Source organism: Prionailurus bengalensis, chromosome D1 (genome assembly GCF_016509475.1).
Source record: "Prionailurus bengalensis isolate Pbe53 chromosome D1, Fcat_Pben_1.1_paternal_pri, whole genome shotgun sequence".
Taxonomy (NCBI): Eukaryota; Metazoa; Chordata; class Mammalia; order Carnivora; family Felidae; genus Prionailurus; species Prionailurus bengalensis.
Genome location: NC_057346.1, coordinates 110571854 through 110592547, shown reverse-complemented (window position 1 = coordinate 110592547; position 20694 = coordinate 110571854). Strand labels below are relative to the sequence as shown.

Below are 20694 nucleotides of genomic sequence, written 5' to 3'. Positions count from 1 at the left end.
GGCACCTAAAGGTTGCCCACCTTCCTCTTCCACTGCACCTACTTTTACACATACTACTTCTTCTGCCTGGAATTCTGGTTTTCATTCCCTTTGCCTCATTTCTTTCATGTCAAGCTTAGATACCACTTCCTCCAAAGAGTTTCCCCTAATTCTCATCCAGTTTAGGTTAGGGAGGGGTCCTTCTTCTTGCCCCCCACCACACTCTATGTTTATTCACTTATGAAGCACTTACCATTAGTGTGGCTTAGAGAAATGTCTATCCTCTGGTCTTTCTTCCCCGTGAGACTTTAAGCACTGTGAGAATGACAATAACCTTACCTTCCACAGGTCCTCTAGCACCTAGCATAGTGCTCAGCACATGGTGGGCACTTGAACCAATAATACGCTAACTCTGAAGGTGTGAATGTCACAGAGAATAAGAGATTATGTGGTTTATGTGAAAGATTACAAGAATAAGTATATTTGTTCAAACTCATTGAAATGTATACTTAAAATGAGTATATTTTATGTCAATTATACCTCAATAAAGTTGGTTTTTAAAAAAGCATTATTGGGGCGACTAGGTGGCTCAGTTGGTTAAGCATCCACCTTTGGGTCAGGTTATGATTTCGCAGTTTGTGGGTTTGAGCCCCGTGTTAGGCTCTGTGCTGACAGTTCAGAGCCTGAAGCCTTTGGATTCTGTGTCTCCCTCTCAATCTCTGCCCCTCCTCTGCTCACAATTTGTCTCTCAAAAATAAATAAATATTAAAAAAAAAGAATAATAAAAAATAAAAATAAAAAAGCATTACTGAGATATGTTAGAAAATACCTAAATAAATGGAAGGATACACTGTGGGGAAAAATACTCCAGTAAATAAATAAATAATACCCCAGCAGAATAAGCATATTATTGCTTACATAGCAAGTCATCAAAAGCTTTCCCGCTTTCAGGAAGTGACCTTGGTAATAGCTCAATCTTTCCAGTCATGTTTTAGGTCCCTAAAAAATATTGGTGCATTATTCTGCGTCCTCCAGAAACTTTCCTTTTCTGAGCCCTTCCATAGTTCCACTCCTCCATTTAGGTCTATTATTTTCCTGTTATATAATGATGGATTTTTATCATTAAAGCTAGGAACAAAAGTGAATAAATTAAGAATGTTACAAAAAAGGCTTCATGTGTGAATGACATAGTTCTAAATTTTAAGAACAGAAAAGTATGAATGTTTGACTTTTATAGCTATAATCACTTTATTTTTAAGTTGAAATTCTAAAAATATTAACAGTGTTAATTTATAAGCAATATTAAAAACAATTTATAAACAATGTTATTGTGATTCTTACATCCCTCTCTTATTATTTTAATGCACTGAATTGTACATTAAAAAAACTTTTTCTTAAAAGTAGGCTCTATATGCTCAATGTGGGGCTTGAACTCATGACCCCAAGATCAAGAGTTGCATACTCTACCAACTGAGCCAGCCAGGTGCCCTATATTCTTTACTTATTAAGTGCATCATGTTTGGCTAATAACAAGACTAAATTCTAACTGTCTTCCTATATTTCCACATGACCAAACAAATTATAATATAAAAGGATTTTTATCATTCTAAGGAGATAAAAGTTTTCTTAAGAAATTAAAAAAATTTTTTTTTAATCTTTATTTATTTTTGAGAGAGAGACAGAGTGTGAGTGGGGGAGGGGCAGAGAGAAAAGGAGACACAGAATCCGAAGCACTTTCCAGGCTCCAAGCTGTCAGCACAGAGCCCAACATGAGGCTCAAACTCATGAACCGTGAGATCATGACCTGAGCCGAAGTCAGATGCTTAACTGACTGAGCCACCCAGGCACCCCTTAATAAGAAATTCTGTACTTAGCTGTAGCCATCTCCAGTAACAAGAAGCAATGACAAAAAATTACATTGTCTCTTCAGGTAATAATAGTAAAATACTAAGAACATTTTCCTGTTGGTCTGTACATATCAATGTCTTAGTGATAATAACAATGCATCTTACTGGTAAGCTGAATGTAGGTGTATATATAAAATAACAGTATTAGAAGCAATTATCATAATTTTGATGCAATTAGGGTAATTAAATGGAGATAGAATAAAACACTGAGATCTTGACTTTATTTATTTTTAAATGTTTATTTTTTATTTTGGGGTGTGGGATAGAGAGCAGGGGGAGGATCAGAGAGAGCAGGAAAGGGGCAGAGAGAGGGAGAGAATCCCAAGCTGGCTCTGTGCTGTCAGTGTGTAGCGGGATGTGGGGTTCAATCTCACAGTGAGATCATGACCTGAGCCAAAATCAAGAGTAAGAAGCTTAAATGACAGCCACCCAGGCTGAGATCTTGATTTTAAAAGAATGATTAGGGGGCACCTGAATGACTCAGTCGGTTAAGCGTCCGACTCTTGATTTCAGCTCAGGTCATGATCTCATGGTTCATGTATCAAGCCTGGAGTCAAGCTGTGTGCTCACAGCATGGAGCCTGCTTGGGATCCTCTCCGTCTCTCTCTCTGCCCCGCCCCCCACTGACTCTAATAAATAAACATAAAAAAAAAGTTATAAATTCTCCCAGTATATAAACAACTCTCTTGGTGACAATGACAATGTGGAAAAAATGATCAGACTAACCGTGGAGGGCCTCTGCACCATATTCTCCAGCCTGGTGTGGCTGAACTCTAGGCTGATGACATTATAGAGTTTTTCTCGCTCCTCCTCTGGGGTCTCATAGTAGCGTGTCCACTGAGCCATGGTCATTTCAATGCCTTTCTGTGTGTTCACGTCCATGACATCCACCATGCGACGACTCCCTGCCACGAAAGATGTATCAATCATCTCTACTGAGCCGCTATTATCCTCAAATATATTAAGAATATAAAATACAAGTAGAAGGAAACAAAATATCCTTTCTTTATTCAGGGTATTCAGTAATAAGCAAGGAGAGAGCTGTCACTCAAGGTGGATAAATCAACAGAAAATCAAACCACAGAGAATGGGAAAAACAACAGGTTAATATAAAAAAGCGATTCCCTATGGCATATTTCTATATGGTCAGGTAACAACTCCTATATTCAATATCTTACTCAACCCTAACAATTCTAAATGGTAAGTACTAATCACCATTTCATAGATGAGAAAATAGGTGTTAGGTAACTTGCAGGACAAGGCAGGACAAGAATCCCAGAACTCTACACCAACTCCAGAGTTAATGCTCTTACCCACTGAGCTACACTGCTTTGATGCAGTTTTAAGGATCTTATCTATCCTATACTCTGATCCACTATACAGAGATATAGTGAGTACTAGATTCATTCTGAAGCTGTCCATTCTTCTGTTTAAAAGGGTTATTTCCAAAACCTGTTAAGCATTTCTTTTTTTTTTTAAAGCACCTGGCTTTTTTTTTTTTTTTTTTAATTTTTTTTTCAACGTTTATTTATTTTCGGGACAGAGAGAGACAGAGAGAGACAGAGCACGAACGGGGGAGGGGCAGAGAGAGAGGGAGACACAGAATCGGAAACAGGCTCCAGGCTCTGAGCCATCAGCCCAGAGCCTGACGCGGGGCTCGAACTCACGGGCCGCGAGATCGTGACCTGGCTGAAGTCGGACGCTTAACCGACTGCGCCACCCAGGCGCCCCAAAGCATTTCTAATATAAACCTCCCTTTTCATTCATTTCACAAATATTTACTGACTGATAAAGCCACCATGAGGGACACAAAGATCTGTATCAGATTCTCAACCAACTATAACAACTACAACAAAAAGGAGAATGCATAAATTAGTAGGGAGGAAAAACAATAGCCTAATTAAAGCCAAAGATACCTAAGTTTAAATTTCAGCTCTAATAATAGTTGGGAAAGCTATTTAACTTCTCTGAACCTTAATATCTTCTTCTTTAACTTGGGAATAATATTACCTTGGAGGCCGCTGTGAAGGAAAATATTTAACACAAAGTAGGTGTCAATTAAACAGTAGTAAAAATAAAAGGAAAATTATTATTATTTTTATTATTTTTGTAACATTGGACTGACCAGAGAAGCCTTTTAGGAAAAGAAGGTGAAGAAGAGACTTTTGAGTTAGGCCTTGAAAAATAAATAGAATTTCAACAAGAAAGATTCAACAGAGAATTCCAAGCAGCAGCAGCAGCATAAGAGACAATATGGAGAGGCAAGACAGCTAAAAAAGTTAAAATAATAGTGGTCAAGAAAAGGAAAGAGAATAAAAAGCTGCTGATATTAAGAATATTGTTCAGGGGCGCCTGGGTGGCTCTGTCAGTTAAGCAACTGACTTCGGCTCAGGTCATGATCTCACGGTTTGTGGGTTTGAGCCCCGCGTCGGGCTCTGTGCTGACAGCTCAGAGACTGGAGCCTGCTTCGGATTCTGTGTCTCCCTCTCTCTCTGACCACCCCCCCCCCGTTCATGCTCTGTCTCTGTCTCAAAAATAAATAAACGTTAAAAAAAATTAAAAAAAAAAAAGAATACTGTCCAATTTGTAAGAAACTAGCAAACATCTACTATATACCTGGACTTCGTGGATATAACAACTAGTATCAAGACCTGGTCCCCTGCCTGTAAGACGTTTACAGTCTAGTCAGAGATATGAGATAATAGTCAGGAGGACTAGAATATGGCCATAATAAAGGAGACATGGCAGAATACACATAAGATATAACTCATAATATAAGGCAATAAAGCAAACCTACCCTTTATATTTTGGAAGAAAATGCTAATGATAAATCAAAATTGTCTTGTAATACCATTTCACACCCACTATGATAGCCATAAATTAAAAAAAAAAAAAAAAAGGAAAACAACAAGTGCTGGCAAGGATGCAGAAAAACTGGAACCCTCGAGACTTTGCTGGGAATAATGTAAAGTGGTGCAGCTGCTGTGGAGAACAGTTTGGTGGTTCCTCAATAAATTAAACCCAGAATGACCATGGGACCCAACAACTTCACTCCTAGGTAAATATCTAAAGATACAGGTGATGAAAACGTTCTGAACTAGAAACTGGTGATGGTTGCACACTGTGAATAAATTTAATGCCACTGAAATATATACTTTAAAAATTATTATAATGGTAAATTTTATGATACTTGTATTTTAGCACAATTGTTTAAAAAAACAGGGGTGCCTGGGTGGCTCAGTTGGTTAAGTGTCTGACTTCAGCTCAGGTCAAGATCTCATGGTTTGTGAGTTGGAGCCCCACATCGGGCTCTGTGCTGACGGCTCAGAGCCTGGAGCCTGCTTTGGATTCTGTGTCTCCCTCGCTCTCTGCCTCCCCCCAGCTCATTCTCTGTCTCTTTCTCTCTCAAAAATAAAAACATTTGAAAAAATAAAAATAAAAAAATAAAAGTGAATGCTTTCCTTCAAAAATGTAGATCAAAGCTGTTGCCGAGGATGCAGAGAAAGAATGCACTGTTGGGAATGCAAACTGGTGCAGCCACTCTGGAAACAGTATGGGCGTTCCTCAAAACATCAAAAATAGAACTACCTTACAACCCAGCAATTACACTACCAGGTGTCTATCCAAAGGATACAGGTGTGCTGTTCTGAAGGGGCACATGCACCCCAATGTTTATAGCAGCACTACTGACAATAGCCAAAGTATGGAAACAGTCCAAATGTCCATCGATGGATGAATGGATAAAGAAGATGTTGTATATACATACAATGGAGTATTACTTGGCAATCAAAAAGAATGAAGTCTTGCCATTTGCAAGACTGCAACGTGGATGGAACCAGAGTGTATTATGCTAAGCAAATTAGTCAGAGAAAGACAAATATATGGCTTCACTCATGTGGAATTTAAGATACAAAACAGATGAACATAAGGGAAGGGAAGCAAAAATAATATAAAAACAGGGAGGGGGACAAAACATGAGACTCTTAAATATAGAGAACAAACAGAGGGTTGCTGGAGGGGTTGTGGGAGGGGGGATGGGCTAAAATGGTACAGGTCATTAAGGAATCTACTCCTGAAATCACTGTTGCACTATATGCTAACTTGGATGTAAATAAACAACAACAACAATAAACTTATTACTGTCATGGAGGTCTGTTAGGAAAAGAAGTCCAGTGATGGACCTATAGGTACTCAAGAAGATTTTCTGAGGTCCTCTGAGAGAGCCCTGCATTGTGAAGAGTGGGAAAGCATTTTAATCACCCAACAGATTTACTGAGTGCCTACTATACTCCAGAGATTGCACTAGATATTAGGAAATACCCAGTGACAGGCAGACAGCTGGACTCTAACACAGAAATAGTGAAAAAGTGAAAAAACCAGGGAATTCGAGAACTTTCCTTCACCTGGGCTATCTGTGACTTTCACCTCTTGGATAAACAGAAGAGTTATCCAGCTGTCTAAAAAGGGCCCTCCGGTGGCTAGGAGATAGTACTGCAGTGTCAATTTCTAAAGCAAGACATTGCACTGGAACTTTAACATAGAGAACAAAACTTAACAGAAGCTATAATGTTGAGAGGAAAGCATCAGAAAAAACTTTTTGCTTCATGTCCTGTTGGAAACATGCCCAAGAGGTTTTAATCCACTTTACTGCTTTAACGTGTATAAGACTGTAACCATTCTGAATTCCAAAAGATCCTGGTGAGTCTCAGGGCTACCCTGAAAACCAAATGGTTTGCAGAAATTTGACCTGAACCTTTACTGACACCAGGAAGCTTTCTTCTTTAATTAGGTTGATCCAGTTTGTTTTTTTCCCCTAAATTTTGAACAGAATATAAATCAGACTAAAAACTCAACCAGTCACTGAAAGAGATGTTAACATATCTCTTTCTCGGCTTACAATGCTTTTGTTTATTATTACTATTATATATATATACATATGTATATATGTATATATATATAATAAAAATATATAAATATACATTATATATGTTTTTATTATATATATATATTTATTTAAGTAATCTCTCCTCCGAAAGTGGGGCTTGAATCTACAACCCTGAGATCAAGAGTCACATGCTTCAGTTTGCAAAGTTTTAAACCTTGGTCAAGTTACCAAATGTAGCACTGGTGAAAATTTCCTGGAAATTTCTCTACTGCTTTTGGAGAATGGCAGAGAATCACAGATATGAATGAATCTTCCTTCTTGTCTCAAAGATATAAAATGTCACTTTCCTGGGTGAGATGACCTGGAACAGGCTTTTCACGGAGAGAAAGAGGGGCACACAGTGATAAAATGGTAGGTAGGGAAGAAGGAGAAGTTTTAAAGTTCTGTGCCCGGTGTGTACTAAATGAAGCAACTTTTGTAACTCTTTCTGTGAAAATTCTCAGTGGCCAATGAAATGGTAGTTTTTATCAAGAGGCATATACTTCAATCAAATATGTACTTCAACGTTCCTAAGCCTTAAATCTCAGTCAGAAAATTAGAAATCAATCCCAATCTTAAATCTTTGCCTCATAGGCGCAACGGCCACACATATTACTACTTACCCACACACATTTTGACATCATTCACAGTGAAGTCTGGATCTGGCATCCTATGAAACAAACACTTGTAAGTATAAATGGAAGCACACCTTCTCTAATCAGTGTGAGTTCTTCATTAACGTACTAAAAACTCCTAAGACACATAAATATTCATATTCATATTTAGATTTAATGACATATTTTAAATATGATTATATATTCACATATACATAATAAAAAAGAATATATAACAAAATGTTAACAAGTGATTATTATCCCAGGGTAATAGATTTTTAAGAGATTTATTTTCTTTTTAACTCACCTATATTTTTTCATTTAATTATTAACAACCATGAGTTGTTTTTGTAACAAAAGAAGAAAAATACATGGTTTTAAAACTATATGGGGGATTATTTTTAATTATCTACTGCTTTGGGTTATCAATACTGCATTGTCTATAGCCCTGGTGTAATATGGCCATTTCACAACTATATCCAATCAGGCCGAGAACACTTACTTTATTCCAAGTCCATCCGAATTCTTGAAAATCAGAGGGTCTCTTAAGCCACCCCGCTGAATATACTCTACATTAAAATCTGTCACCATAAGAAAACAACTGTTAGAAAGGCAAGAGGTATAGCCGGAAAAAGATAAAAAGACCATAAAATAGATCCTAAGTATTAAGGTGGAGATGGTGTTTGCTGTTTCTGTGTAAATAGTTTTGCTCTGTGAGACAATACACGCAAAAGAAGCATCCTTCGTTGGGGCACCTGGGTGGCTCAGCTGGTTCAGCCTCTGACTGCAGCTCAGGTCATGATCTCACAGTTTGTGAGTTCGAGCCCCACATCGGGCTCTGTGCTGACAGCTCAGAGCCTGGAGCCTGCTTCGGATTCTGTGTCTCCCTCTCTCTCTCTCTCTCTCTCTCTCTCAAAAATAAATAAATATTAGGGGGAAAAAAAAAGCATCCCTCAGGATATAGGAAACTCACACTGAGAGGCACGGTTCAAGGTGTTTTCTAAGTCTGTATTTCCACAGTAAATTCAGAATTTAACCAACAGAGGGTAGTACTATTAATGAGTCATCTCATAAACCCTAAGCAGAAATTATCATCACCCTGTCTCTCCACAGCCAAAAAATTTACTACTGTCCACTAGAGTATATACCATGACATCCTTGTCAGTTTGCCAAGGAGCAAAGCTGCATAGTACATATGGAATCCCACCTCTGTTGTGGTTGTGGGGAGAGGTACGTGCATAGAAGAGTTTTTACTGGGGTGCCTAGGTGGCTCAGTCAGTCAAGTGTCCGACTTCAGCTCAGGTCATGATCTCACAGTTCTTGGGATTGAACCCTGCATCAGGCTCTGCACTGACAGGGCAGAGCCTGCTTGGGATTCTCTCTCTCCCCCTTCTCTCTGCCCCTCCTGCATGTGTTCTCTCTTAAAAATAAATAAACATTAAAAAAAAGAAGTTTTTAGTGTACTATTCTAAATTAAACCTAAAACAAGGGATAGGAGAAGGAAGAGGGCTTCAGGGAAAAATTCCAACAATGTTCCTGGCCCTAATAAAACACTTTTCTTCTTGTGTCACAGAGAATGACTCCCAAGGTGGGAGAACTAGGGAAAATGAGGGTGTGTGTGTGTGTGTGTGTGTGTGTGTGTGGGCATGTGCATGTGTAAGAATGGCATTGTGTAATAAGATAAAATAAACAGCATCACAGCATCAATAGGCAATATTTTAGCTGCACAGATACTGAGCCCATGGTTCCCAGAGTCTACAACTTCCTATACCAAGGGACTGCAGGTCCCTGGAACCAAAATGATACTGACCTTTTCCTTCCATAAAAGTAACAAAATTTGCATTATATTTGTTGGTGTGGAGCTTCTCTTCCAAGTCAAAAGTTCTTTTCCCTTCAATTTCATCGTCTGAAATGCCATCATCTTCATAGCGTCGTCGCATGGTACCACGCTGGGGGAGAGAGGGACAGAAGGATCAAATCATGTACTTTTTCATGCTTATCTAAAAGTACTCACAAACATATGTCCGCTTCAAATTTATGTACTTTCAACTTCAGGTATAACACCTGAAACATCAATTTTCCTTGCCTTATAAACCTTTCTCTCAACTAAAGGTCAGGTAATGTCCTCAGAATGTACAGAATATAACAAAATCTTGATGGGCCACTGGTTCCCTACTTGTGAATACTACCTCTGCTAACTCTTTGGACCTAGAGATATAAATTTACAATAGAAATATGACCGGGGCGGCTGGGTGGCTCAGTCAGTTAAGTGTCCGACTTTGGCTCAGGTCATGATCTCATGGTTCGTGAGTTCAAGCCCCACATCGGGCTCTGTGCTGACAGCTCAGAGCCTGGATCCTGCTTCAGATTCTGTGTCTCCTTCTCTCTCTGCCTCTCTGCCTCTCCCCCAGATATGACCAAATTGTGTTCACAGTCCAATAAAGACTGGAGACAATATGTATATAGATTTTTTTTAAATTTTTTTTTAACGTTTATTTATCTTTGAGATAGGGAGAGAGACAGAGCACGAATGAGGGAGGGTCAGAGAAAGGGAGACACAGAATCCGAAACAGGCTCCAGGCTCTGAGCTGTCAGCACAGAGCCCGATGTGGGGCTCGAACTCACGGACCGCGAGATCATGACCTGAGCCGAAGTCGGCCGCCCAACCGACTGAGCCACCCAGGCGCCCCTGTATATAGATATTTTAGGTCAGGATACAAAATACAATGTTTTCATAGGGGAAAGCTGTATCTACATTAGTTTTCTAAAACAATCTTCAAGAATAGGCTAAAACATTTGAATTAATGAAACAAAAACTCCTTTACATCAGATAAAAGAAGTTAATCTAAACAGTTTAGTATTCCAAATAGCAGACCATCAATATTTAGCTTTAAGGATATCTCCCCAAAGAAAATATACAAGGGTGCCTGGGTGACTCAGCTGGAAGAGCATGCAACTCTTGATCTCGGTGTCATGAGCTCAAGGCCCATGGTGGGTATAGGGATTAATTAAATAAATAAATTAGAAAAAGAAAACATATAAATGGCCAAAGAACACAGGAAAAGATACTCAATATCATTAGTCGTTAGGGGAAATGAAAATCAAAACCACCATGAGATACCACTTCACACCCACTAGGATGGCTACTATCAAAAGGTGGACAATTAACAAATGATGGTGAGAATCTAGAGAAACTAGAACCCTCATACACAGCTGGTGGGAATGTAAAACAGTGCAGCCATGGAAAAGTTTAGCAGTTCCTCAAAAAATTAAATATGGAGTCATCTTGTGACCCAGTAATTCTACTCCTAGGTACATATCCAAAAGAATTAAAATCCTATGTTCACACAAAAACTTGTACACAGGTGTTCATAGCAGCATTAACCCAAATGTCAACGGATTGATGAATGGATTAAAAAGTGTGGTATATTTACACAATGGAATAATATTTGGCCATAAAAATGAATGAAATACTGGTATGTAGCTACAGCATGGAAGAATACTGAAAATATTATGCTAAGTGAAAGAAGTCAAGCACAACAGAGCACATCATCACAGATTATAGAATTTTATTTACATGAAATGTCCAGAATAGGCAAACCCATACAGATAGAAAGTAGATTAATAGTTGCCAGGGGCTGGGGAGAGCAGTAGGAAGTGACTATTAATGGTATGGGTTTCTTTCAAGAGTCATGAAAATATTCTGGAATTAGCAAGTGGTGATATTTGTACAACTCTTGTGACTATACTAAAAACCCAATGAATTATATACACTTAAACTGGTGAGTTTTACAGTATATGAATTATAGCTCATAAGCTAGATTTTTAAAAAACTGATAACGTTGCTTATGCTGCAACACATTCTAGTATATTTAGCTAGTGTCCGATTTTGCTGAAATTTCTTGCATACATACACATGGGACAACTGGTATGGAAGTGGTAAGGGCAAAGGTTAATAAAGTAGCCCTACCCTAGGAGGTACTAAGAACAACCAAACTTGGAATTTAAAGTTAGATATTAGGGGAAGGTCTCCTGGGGAATGGGGGTCAGTGAAGGGGCAGAAACGAGTCATAAGAAATAAAATTAAAGAAGGTAAGAATGACTGTTACACACTGGAGCAGAGCTAGATTCAGCATACCAATAGTATGTTTGGTAGAAATACTGAGGGATACCTGGTATCTTTTCCATATTTGGCAAAAACCTTATAATACTTTTACCTACCACCTTTGCTGCCCTAAGTCCCAGCTCAAAGGCCAAAAGAAGACCTAATTTTGGTAAGCTTCACTTATTTCAATAATACCATCACTGCTCAAAATATTTTTAGGTACCTTGATAGAGGGGGTTATTTTCACCGACATTTCTTTTTTTGTTTTTATTTCTTTTGAGACAGAGAGAGCAACCTGGGAAGGGGCGGGGAGAGAGAGAATCCCAAGTGGGCTCCACACTGTCAGCACAGAGCCCGATTCACGAGCTGTGAGACCATGACCTGAGCCGCAACCAAAAGTCAGACACTTAACTGACTGAGCCACTCAGGTGACCCTTCACTGACAGTTTCTGACAAAAGTTTTGTTTTTTTTTTTTAAAGTTTACTTATTTTGAGAAAGAAGGGGGGGAGCAAGGAGAACACACACTCACGGGAGTGCAGGGGAGGGGCAGAGAGAAAATCCCAAGCAGGCTCCCTGCTGTCAATGCAGAGTCCAATGCCAGGGGCTTGGGGTTCAAATCCACAAACCCTGAGACCTGAGCAGAAATCAAGAGTCAGATACTTAACTGACTGACCAAACCACCCAGGTGCTCCCCCACTTTTTTAAATTAATTAAAAAAATTTTTTTTAAATGTGTATTATTTACTTTTGAGAGAGAGAGACAGAGCTTGAGCAGGGGAGGGACAGAGAGAGAGGGAGACACAGAATCCAAAGCAGGCTCTAGGCACTGAGTTGACAGCACAGAGCCTGACATGGGGCACAAACCCACATGAACTGTGAGATCATGACCTGAGCCGAAGCTGGATGCTTAATTGACTGAGCTACCCAGGTGCCCCTTAAATTTTTTGTTTTAACATTTTTTATTTCTGAGAGAATGCAAGCAGGGGAGAGGCAGAGAGAGAGAGCCAGACAGATCAGAAGTGGGCTCTGCTCTGACAGCAGAGAGCCTGACGCTGGGCTAAAACTCATCAACTTTATTTTTCTTCTATGAAACTATGTGGTGGCCACAGCTGAAGCCTGGGTCCTCTGCACGGAGACTGGTGTGGGTCTCTTTTACAAGATGTCAGTGAATTCCTGATAGGAAGACTTGGTGAACACAGTCTCTTTCCAGAAGTCAGGGTTGAGACAGCTGTAGGTCTTATCTTGGAAATGGCATCAAAAGTGGCCTTGGCTGGGTGCCTGGGTGGCTCAGTTGGTTAAGCATCCAACTTCAGCTCAGGTCATGATCTTGTGGTTCCTGAGTTGGCACCCTACATCGGGCTTGCTGCTGTCAGCCCAGAGCCTGCTTCGGATCCTCTGTCCCCCCCTCTCTCTGCCCCTTTCCCACTCACACATGCTCTCTCTCGAAAATAAACATTAAAAAAAAAAAAAAGTGGCCTTGGCGAAGTTGCCCATGATGGCAGCACAGCCCCTAGCCAAGTGTCATCAATACTGGCTATCAACAGTAGCTTCTTGGGCACAGGAACTGCATGAGTTTACTTCCATATAAGATATCTTCAGTTCCCCTCCCCTCTTTTTATTTTTTTTATTTTTTTAATGTTTATTTATTTTTGAGAGAGAGTGCAAGCAGGGGAGGGGCACAGAGAGAGAGGGAGACACAGAACCCAAAGCAGGCTCCAGGCTGTCAGCAGAGAGCCTTATGCGGGGGCGGGACTCAAGCTGTGAGATCATGACCTGAGCCAAAGTGGGATGCTTAACTGACTGAGCCACCCAGGCGCCCCTCCTCAGCTCCCCTCCTTACTGTACTTCATTTATGTGTCTTTGAAGAGAAGTCCAAAGTATGAATTCCAAGTATCATAGAACAAAGACAATACAATGAGAATTAATGTAGTTTCCCCTTCTCCCCTGCAAAATTTAGAAAGCACTAATTTGCACTGTAAGTTCTAATATACTTGTAAAAAAAAATTCCAGTCATATTTTCAAATTTCAACCTTTCCGGGGTCTACCATTACTGATTCTTCTTCAGTAAGGAGGACATAATCACCCTGATTATCCCAAAATTTCTAACATGGTAGCCAGAAGTTCCCCCACCCTTCCTTTATTTTTATATGCTTCTTCCTTCCAATATTCAAGAAGACTCCTTTCATTTACACTTTCAATATAGAGAATATAAGGATATAGGGAAATCTGCTCTAGCCAAGCCACGTAAAAGACAAGAGAAAAATGAATTTGGATTCTTGTTTTCTTTTTGAGTGTTGTAAATGGGAAGTCAGCAATAATGCAAAAATTATTTGTATCAGTTTTAATACTGCCAAGAATGGTGTTTGCTGTTTTTCTGTCTATTCCTTGTCTTAATGTAAATCCTGGTGAAAGTAAACATCTATAGCAAATTTCTTAGTGCTATAAAAACATAGTCAGTCCTTGTAATAAGCCTGGAAATCAGTAGGCAATAACACAATTTGCTACAGGTGAAACCCAAAAGGCAAGGCCACTTTAATGCTAAGGAAAGCAACCACCAATCCCCTCCAGCCCACCAACATTACCAAATAATTCAAAATGGTTTACCAGCATGCTGTGCTTTTTTTATTCTAGGTGCTTTCCATGAAGGCAATTTAGGCAACCCAGAGGAAGTTACTGGCCTCCCATAGATGCCAGCCCTCACTGAACTCGGTGTCACAATAAATAGCAGGTACAAACTGAACACTGAAATCTATTCCAACCACATTTTCACTCAAAAGCAATTTGTACTTTCCAGGGTCAATAGTGAGCTGTAGTCATGAATAACCAATCATTGTTTATTCTATTTAGATGACCAAACTATATAGTAAACTCATGTTTTCCAGGATTCAAATAATAAAAAGAATTTTAAAACTGCCTTAAAAATATTCACCACTCTTTATTTTTGAGACAGAGAGAGAGCGCACACGTGAACTCACGAGCAAAGGAGGGGCAGAGACAGGGAGGGAGACACAGGCTCCGAAGCTAACAGTGCAGAGCCTGACATGGGGCTCGATTCAGAAACTGTGAGACCATGACCTGAACTGAAGTCAGATGCTCAACCAACTGAGCCACCTAGACGCCCTAACACTCACCACTCTCAGTCAAGTTGTAATTAACTACATTAAATGATATAAATGGCTACATAAATGGAATATTTAGATTAACTCAATTACCGACAGGTAAATCAAGCTCAATGGATACAAATATTACACAATCATTTCCCTAGATGATTAGGTGAAAAAAAGATAATGAGGCAAGACTAGATGCAAACAGGTATCAATCATTATATAGAAACTTTCAGCATTCTCTTTTCTAAACATGTAGTAAAAAAAAGAATGATGGAAAGGGCACTGTCTTAAGATGTCTTTATGCAACACACTTAAAAAGTAAAACAGCAGGGCGCCTGGGTGGCTCAGTCGATTAAGCATCCGACTTCGGCTCAGGTCATGATCTCGCGGTTTGTGAGTTTGAGCCTCGCATCGGGCTCTGTGCTGACAGCTCGGAGCCTGGAGCCTGCTTCGGATTCTGCGTCTCCTCCTCTCTCCGCCCCTCCCATGCTCGTACTCTATCTCTCTCTGTCTCTCAATAATAAATAAACGTTAAGAAAAAAAATTTTTTTAATAAAAAAAAAAAAGTAAAACAGCAGAGCAGAGTAAGACAGCAGAGAGTAAAACAGCAGAGAATTTTTACAGAGAGTAAAAATTAAAAAAAAGTAAAACAGCAGAGAATTCCCTAATGCCAGCAACCATCTGCCTCTCTTAGATATCTGGGGAGTGGAACGAGGTGAGAAAGAGAAATCATTTTTAAAGGTCAGATAAAACCAGACTTGTCCTATAGGAAAACAGCTAAGCCATCCAAGGCTAACATATACTCTAGTGAATATGTGACCATTAACACATTTATTACAACAAATAACACTGAAAAGTGCTTATAAAACGCTAAGTTTAAAAATCAGTACATGTGGGGTGCCCAGGTGCCTCAGTCAGTTAAACATCCAATTCTTGATTTCGGCTCAGGTCATGATTTCAGTCATGGGATCAAGCCCTGCAGTGGGCTCCCCACTGAGTGTGGAGCCTAAGATTCTGTCTTTCTCTCAAAAAAAAAAAAAAAAAGAAAAAAATCAGCACATGAAATTATGCGAATTTGAGCCCCTAGACAGGCTCTGTGCTGACAGCTCAGAGCCTGGAGCCTACTTTGGATTCTGTATTGTGCCTCCCTCTCTCTCTGCCCCTTCCCTGCTCATGCTCTGTCTCTCTGTCTCTCTCTCCCCTTCAAAAATAAACATTAAAGGGGCGCCTGGGTGGCTCAGTCGGTTGAGCAACCGACTCCGGCTCAGGTCATGATCTCACAGTTTGTAAGTTTGAGCCCCGCGTCAGGTTCTGTGCTGACAGCTCAGAGCCTGGGGGACTGTTTCGGATTCTGTGTCTCCCTCTCTCTCTGCCCCTCCCCCGCTCATGCTCTGTCTCTGTCTCAGAAATAAACAAACATAAAAAAAATTTTTTTTAAATAAACATTAAATTAAAAAGTGTGCATAGGGGCGCCTGGGTGGCGCAGTCGGTTAAGCGTCCGACTTCAGCCAGGTCACGATCTCGCGGTCCGGGAGTTCGAGCCCCGCGTCGGGCTCTGGGCTGATGGCTCAGAGCCTGGAGCCTGTTTCCGATTCTGTGTCTCCCTCTCTCTCTGCCCCTCCCCCGCTCATGCTCTGTCTCTCTCTGTCCCAAAAATAAATAAACGTTGAAAAAAAAAAATTTTTTTTTAAAAAAAGTGTGCATAAAAAAGACAGGGGAAGACAACAGTTCGTATTTGTTAACTTTCAGTGAAAGGTTTTCATGTTCCCCATACCATCTTTCTTTCAATACCTAACTTCTTTAATATTTTTATTACAAAAGTAATGCAATAGAAAGGACAAAAATGATGTGATCCTCTTTGACAAAATTCAGCACCCTTTCATGATAAAAGACATTCAGCAAATTAGGAACAGAAGGTAACTTCCTTCAGCTAATAAAGGGCATCTACCAAAACCCCACAGCTAATATCACACTTAACAGTAAAAGACTGAGAACTTTCTCCCTAAGATCAGCAACAAGACATGGATGTCTGCTCTCCACTTCTATTCAACACTGCATTAGAGGTTCTAGCCAAGGCGATTAGGCACGAAAAAGACATACAAGGGGGTACCTGGGTGGTTCAGTGAATTAAATGTCTCACTCTCTTGGCTCAGGTCTTGATCTCACAGTGGTGAGCTCAAGCCCTGCACTGGGCTCCATGCTGGGCATGAAGCCTATGGAAGGGGAAGGGGAAGGGGGAGGGGGAGGGGGAGGGGGAGGGAAGAAGGAAGGGAAGGAAGGAAGGAAGGGAGGAAGGAAAAGGAAGAGAAGGGAAGAAGGAAAGGAAGAGAATAAGGAAGGGAAGGGAAGAAGGAAGGAAGGGAAGAAGGAAGGAAGGGAAGAAGGAAGGGAATGGAAGGGAAGAAGGAAGGAAGGGAAAGAAATGGAAGGGAAGGGAAGAAGGAAGGAAGGGAAGGAAGGAAAGGAATGAAGGAGAGAAAGAAAGAGAAAGAGAGAAAGAGAAAGAAAAAGAAAAGAAAAAAGAAAAAAGGAAGGAAGGGGAAGTTAAAGAACTTAAAAAAATGGATCAAAGACTTAAAATGTAATGGCTAAAACTAAGTCTTCAGAAAATGTGTAAATATTCATGAATTTGGATTAGGCAATAGCTTCTTGGATATAACATCAAAATAACTGAACAACAAAACTGACTGAACTTCCTCAAAATTAATACTTTTTGTGCTTCAAAAAACACTATCAAGAAAAATAAAATCAAACTACAGAATAGGAGAATATATTTGCAAATCATGTATCTCGTAAGTATCCTGAATACATATCTGTATCTAGATAGATATCTAGAATATATAAAGAACTCTTACAACTTAATAATAAAAACACAAAAATTAAAAAACAGGAAAAGGATTTGAATAATTATCTCTCAAATATATATAACTGGCCAGTAAGCACATGAAGTATCATTAGTCATGAGTTCGTTATTAGTCATTAAGACAATGTAAATCAAAGCTACAATGAGATACTACCTTGTACCTACCAGTTGGATAACTAAAGCGCTGGTGAGAATGTGAATAAAGTAAAACCCTCATACACAGTTGGCGGAAATGCAGACTAGCACGACCCCCTTGGAAAAAGTCTGGCAGTTCTTTAAATGGTTAAACAGAGTTACCATATGACCCAGCAATTCCATTCCTAGGTACCTACCCAAGAGAATGAAAACATATGCCCACAAACATTCATAACATTATTCATTATAGCCAAAAGGCAGAAACAATTCAAAGGTCCATCAACTGGAGAACGGATAAATATAGTATATTCACACAATGGAATATTGTTTAGCAATAAAAGGGAGTGAAATACTGATACACGCTACAACACATAACAAGCTTTAAAAACAATGCTCAGTGAAAAAAGCCGGTCACAAAAGACTACATATTATATGATAACATTCATATGAAAGGTCCAGAATAAGTACATCTATAGAGACAAAGTAGATTAGTGACTGCCAGGGGCTGGAGGGAAAAGAGATGGGGACTAACTGCTAATGACTTTTGGGTTTTTTTGAGGTAATGAAAATGTTCTGGAATTAGATAGTGGTAATGTCTGCACAACTTTGTGAATATATTAAAAACCACTGAATTGTACACTTTAAAAGGGTGACTTGTATAGCACAGAAATTGTATTTCAATAAAAAATGACTGGCAATCGGTAAGAGAAAAAAGGTTAAGAAAGGGGTAATACATGTATATGTTTAAATAAAGCAGTGTAGTTTGATAATATGAGAATAAGGTTTGATGTAGACCCATTCAAGACACACTGCTTAATAACGTTTCTGATAAAGCACAATTTGTTTTCTAAATAATTGCCATAGCCATTTAGGTTGATTTTATATGAAAGGGAGCATAGACAAGTGACTAAAAAAAAGTTAAGTATTTAATGAACTACCATGATGTTCCAGGAATGCAAAAACAGTTTGTTAGTTCTAAGAATTTCCACTCCCATCTACAGATATAATTCACCACGTTAACAGGGTAGAGGACAAAAATGGTATGATCATCTACATCTGTGCTGTCCAATATGGTAGCGACTAGCAGATTAAATACATTTTCAACAAATGATGCAGGGAGGGGTGGGCTCCTGGGTGGCTGAGACGGTTAAGCGTCTGACTTCTGCTCAGGTCATGATCTGGCAGTCCATGATCTCGCAGGGAGGTTTGAGCCCTGCGCTGAGCTCTGTGCTGACAGCTCAGAGTCTGGAGCCTGCTTTGGATTCTGTGTCTCCCTCTCTCTCTGCCCTTCTCCCACTCATGCTCTGTCTGTCTGTCTCTCTTTCTTTCTCAAAAATAAACATTAAAAAAATAATAAAGCTGGGCCCTTATCTAACACCAAATACAAAAATTAACTCAAAATGGATCAAAAACCTAACCATAAGAGTTAAAACTATATAGGGGCACCTGGGTGGCTCAGTCAGGTGAGCATCTGACTTTGGCTCAGGTCATGATCTCGGGGTTAGTGAGTTCGAGTCCTGCATTGGGCTTGCTGCTGTCAGTGCGGAGCCCACTTTGTATCCTCTGTCTCCCTCTGCCTCTCTGACCAACCCCACTCATGCTGTCTTTTAAAAATAAATAAAATGTTAAAAAAGTAATAATAAATAAAAACAAAACAAAAAAAGTTAAAACTGTAACATTTTTAGAAAAAAATGCAGGGAACATCTTCACAACATTGGATTTCTTGGACATGACACCAAAAGTAAAGGAAAAAACCAGACATACTAGACTTCATCAAAATTAAAAACTTTTGTGCAGGGCACCTGGCCGGCTCAGCTGGTAGAACATGAAACTCTTGATCTCAGGGCTGTAAATTCAAGCCCCATACAGGGTGCTGAGATTACTTTAAAATAAAATCTTTAAAAAAAGAAACTTTTGTGCAAAGGATACTATCAACAGAGCAAAAAGACAAACTACAGAATGGGAGAAAATATTTGCAAATCCTATATCTGATAAGGAATTAATATCTAGAATATATAAAGAATTCTTACAACTCAACAACAAAATAACTCAATTTAAAAATGGGCAAAGGACTGGGGTGCCTGGTGGCTCAGTCAGTTAAGCATCTAACTTCAGCTCAGGACATGGTTTTGCAGTTCACGGGTTCAAGCCCTGAGCTTGGTTCTATGCTGACAGCTCAGAGCCTGGAGCCTGCTTCAGATTCTGTGTCTCCTTCTCTCTCTGTCCTTCCCCTGCTCCTCCCTCCCCCTTCCTCTGTCTCTCTGTCTCTCTCTGTCTCTCTCTGTCTCTCTCTGAAAAATAAACATTAAAAAAAAATTGGAAAAGGACTTAAACATTTCTCCAAAGAAGATATACAAATGACCAATATGCACACGAAAAGATGCTCAGCATCATTAGTCGTCAGGGAAATGCAAATCAAAACCACAATGAAGTTTCACCATTAGGATGTGTTATTCTCAAAAAAACCACAAAAAACAAAAAACAAGAAACAAAAAACACTCAAGATGACAAGTGTTAGCAAGGAAACAGAGAAACTGGAACCCTTATGCATTGCTGATAGGAACATAATATGGTGAAGCCTGTGTGGAAAACAGTGGGGCAGTTGCTCAAAAAATTAAATGCAGAATTACCATATGATCCGGTAATTCCACTTTTAGGTACATACCCAAAAGACTGAAAGCAGGGACTCAAACAGATATTTTTACACTAATATTCATAACAGCACTATTCATAATAGTCAGAAGGCACAAACAATCCCAAATGTCCACTGACAGATAAACAAATGGAATGTGGTATATAGATACAATGGAATATTATTCAGCAATAAGAGGAATGGAGTTCTGATACATTGTTGCACCTTGAATGAATCTTGAAGACATTATGCTCTGCGAAATAGACCTGATTCAAAAGGATAAATATTGTAGGATCCCACTTATATGAGGTACCTAGAACAGGCAAATTCACAAAGACAGAAAGCAGATTAGAAGTTATCAAGGGCTGGGGGGAGAGGAAGAATGGGGAGTTACTGCTGTATGGTTAGAGTTTCTATTTGGGGTAATG

General features: G+C 39.5%; 1 protein-coding gene across 3 annotated transcripts in view; it reads right to left on the bottom strand.

Moving 5' to 3' along the window:
- Nucleotides 1–20694, bottom strand: part of KDM2A (lysine demethylase 2A) — a 114480-nt gene that overhangs the window by 40082 nt on the left and 53704 nt on the right. For all 3 annotated transcript variants that reach the window (XM_043581756.1, XM_043581757.1, XM_043581755.1), the window contains 4 exons: nt 9235–9373; nt 7927–8005; nt 7434–7480; nt 2613–2791 (listed from right to left, as the gene is read on the bottom strand). In XM_043581756.1, coding sequence (XP_043437691.1) covers nt 2613–2791; nt 7434–7480; nt 7927–8005; nt 9235–9373 — 444 coding nt within the window. The remainder of the gene's footprint in view (nt 1–2612; nt 2792–7433; nt 7481–7926; nt 8006–9234; nt 9374–20694) is intronic.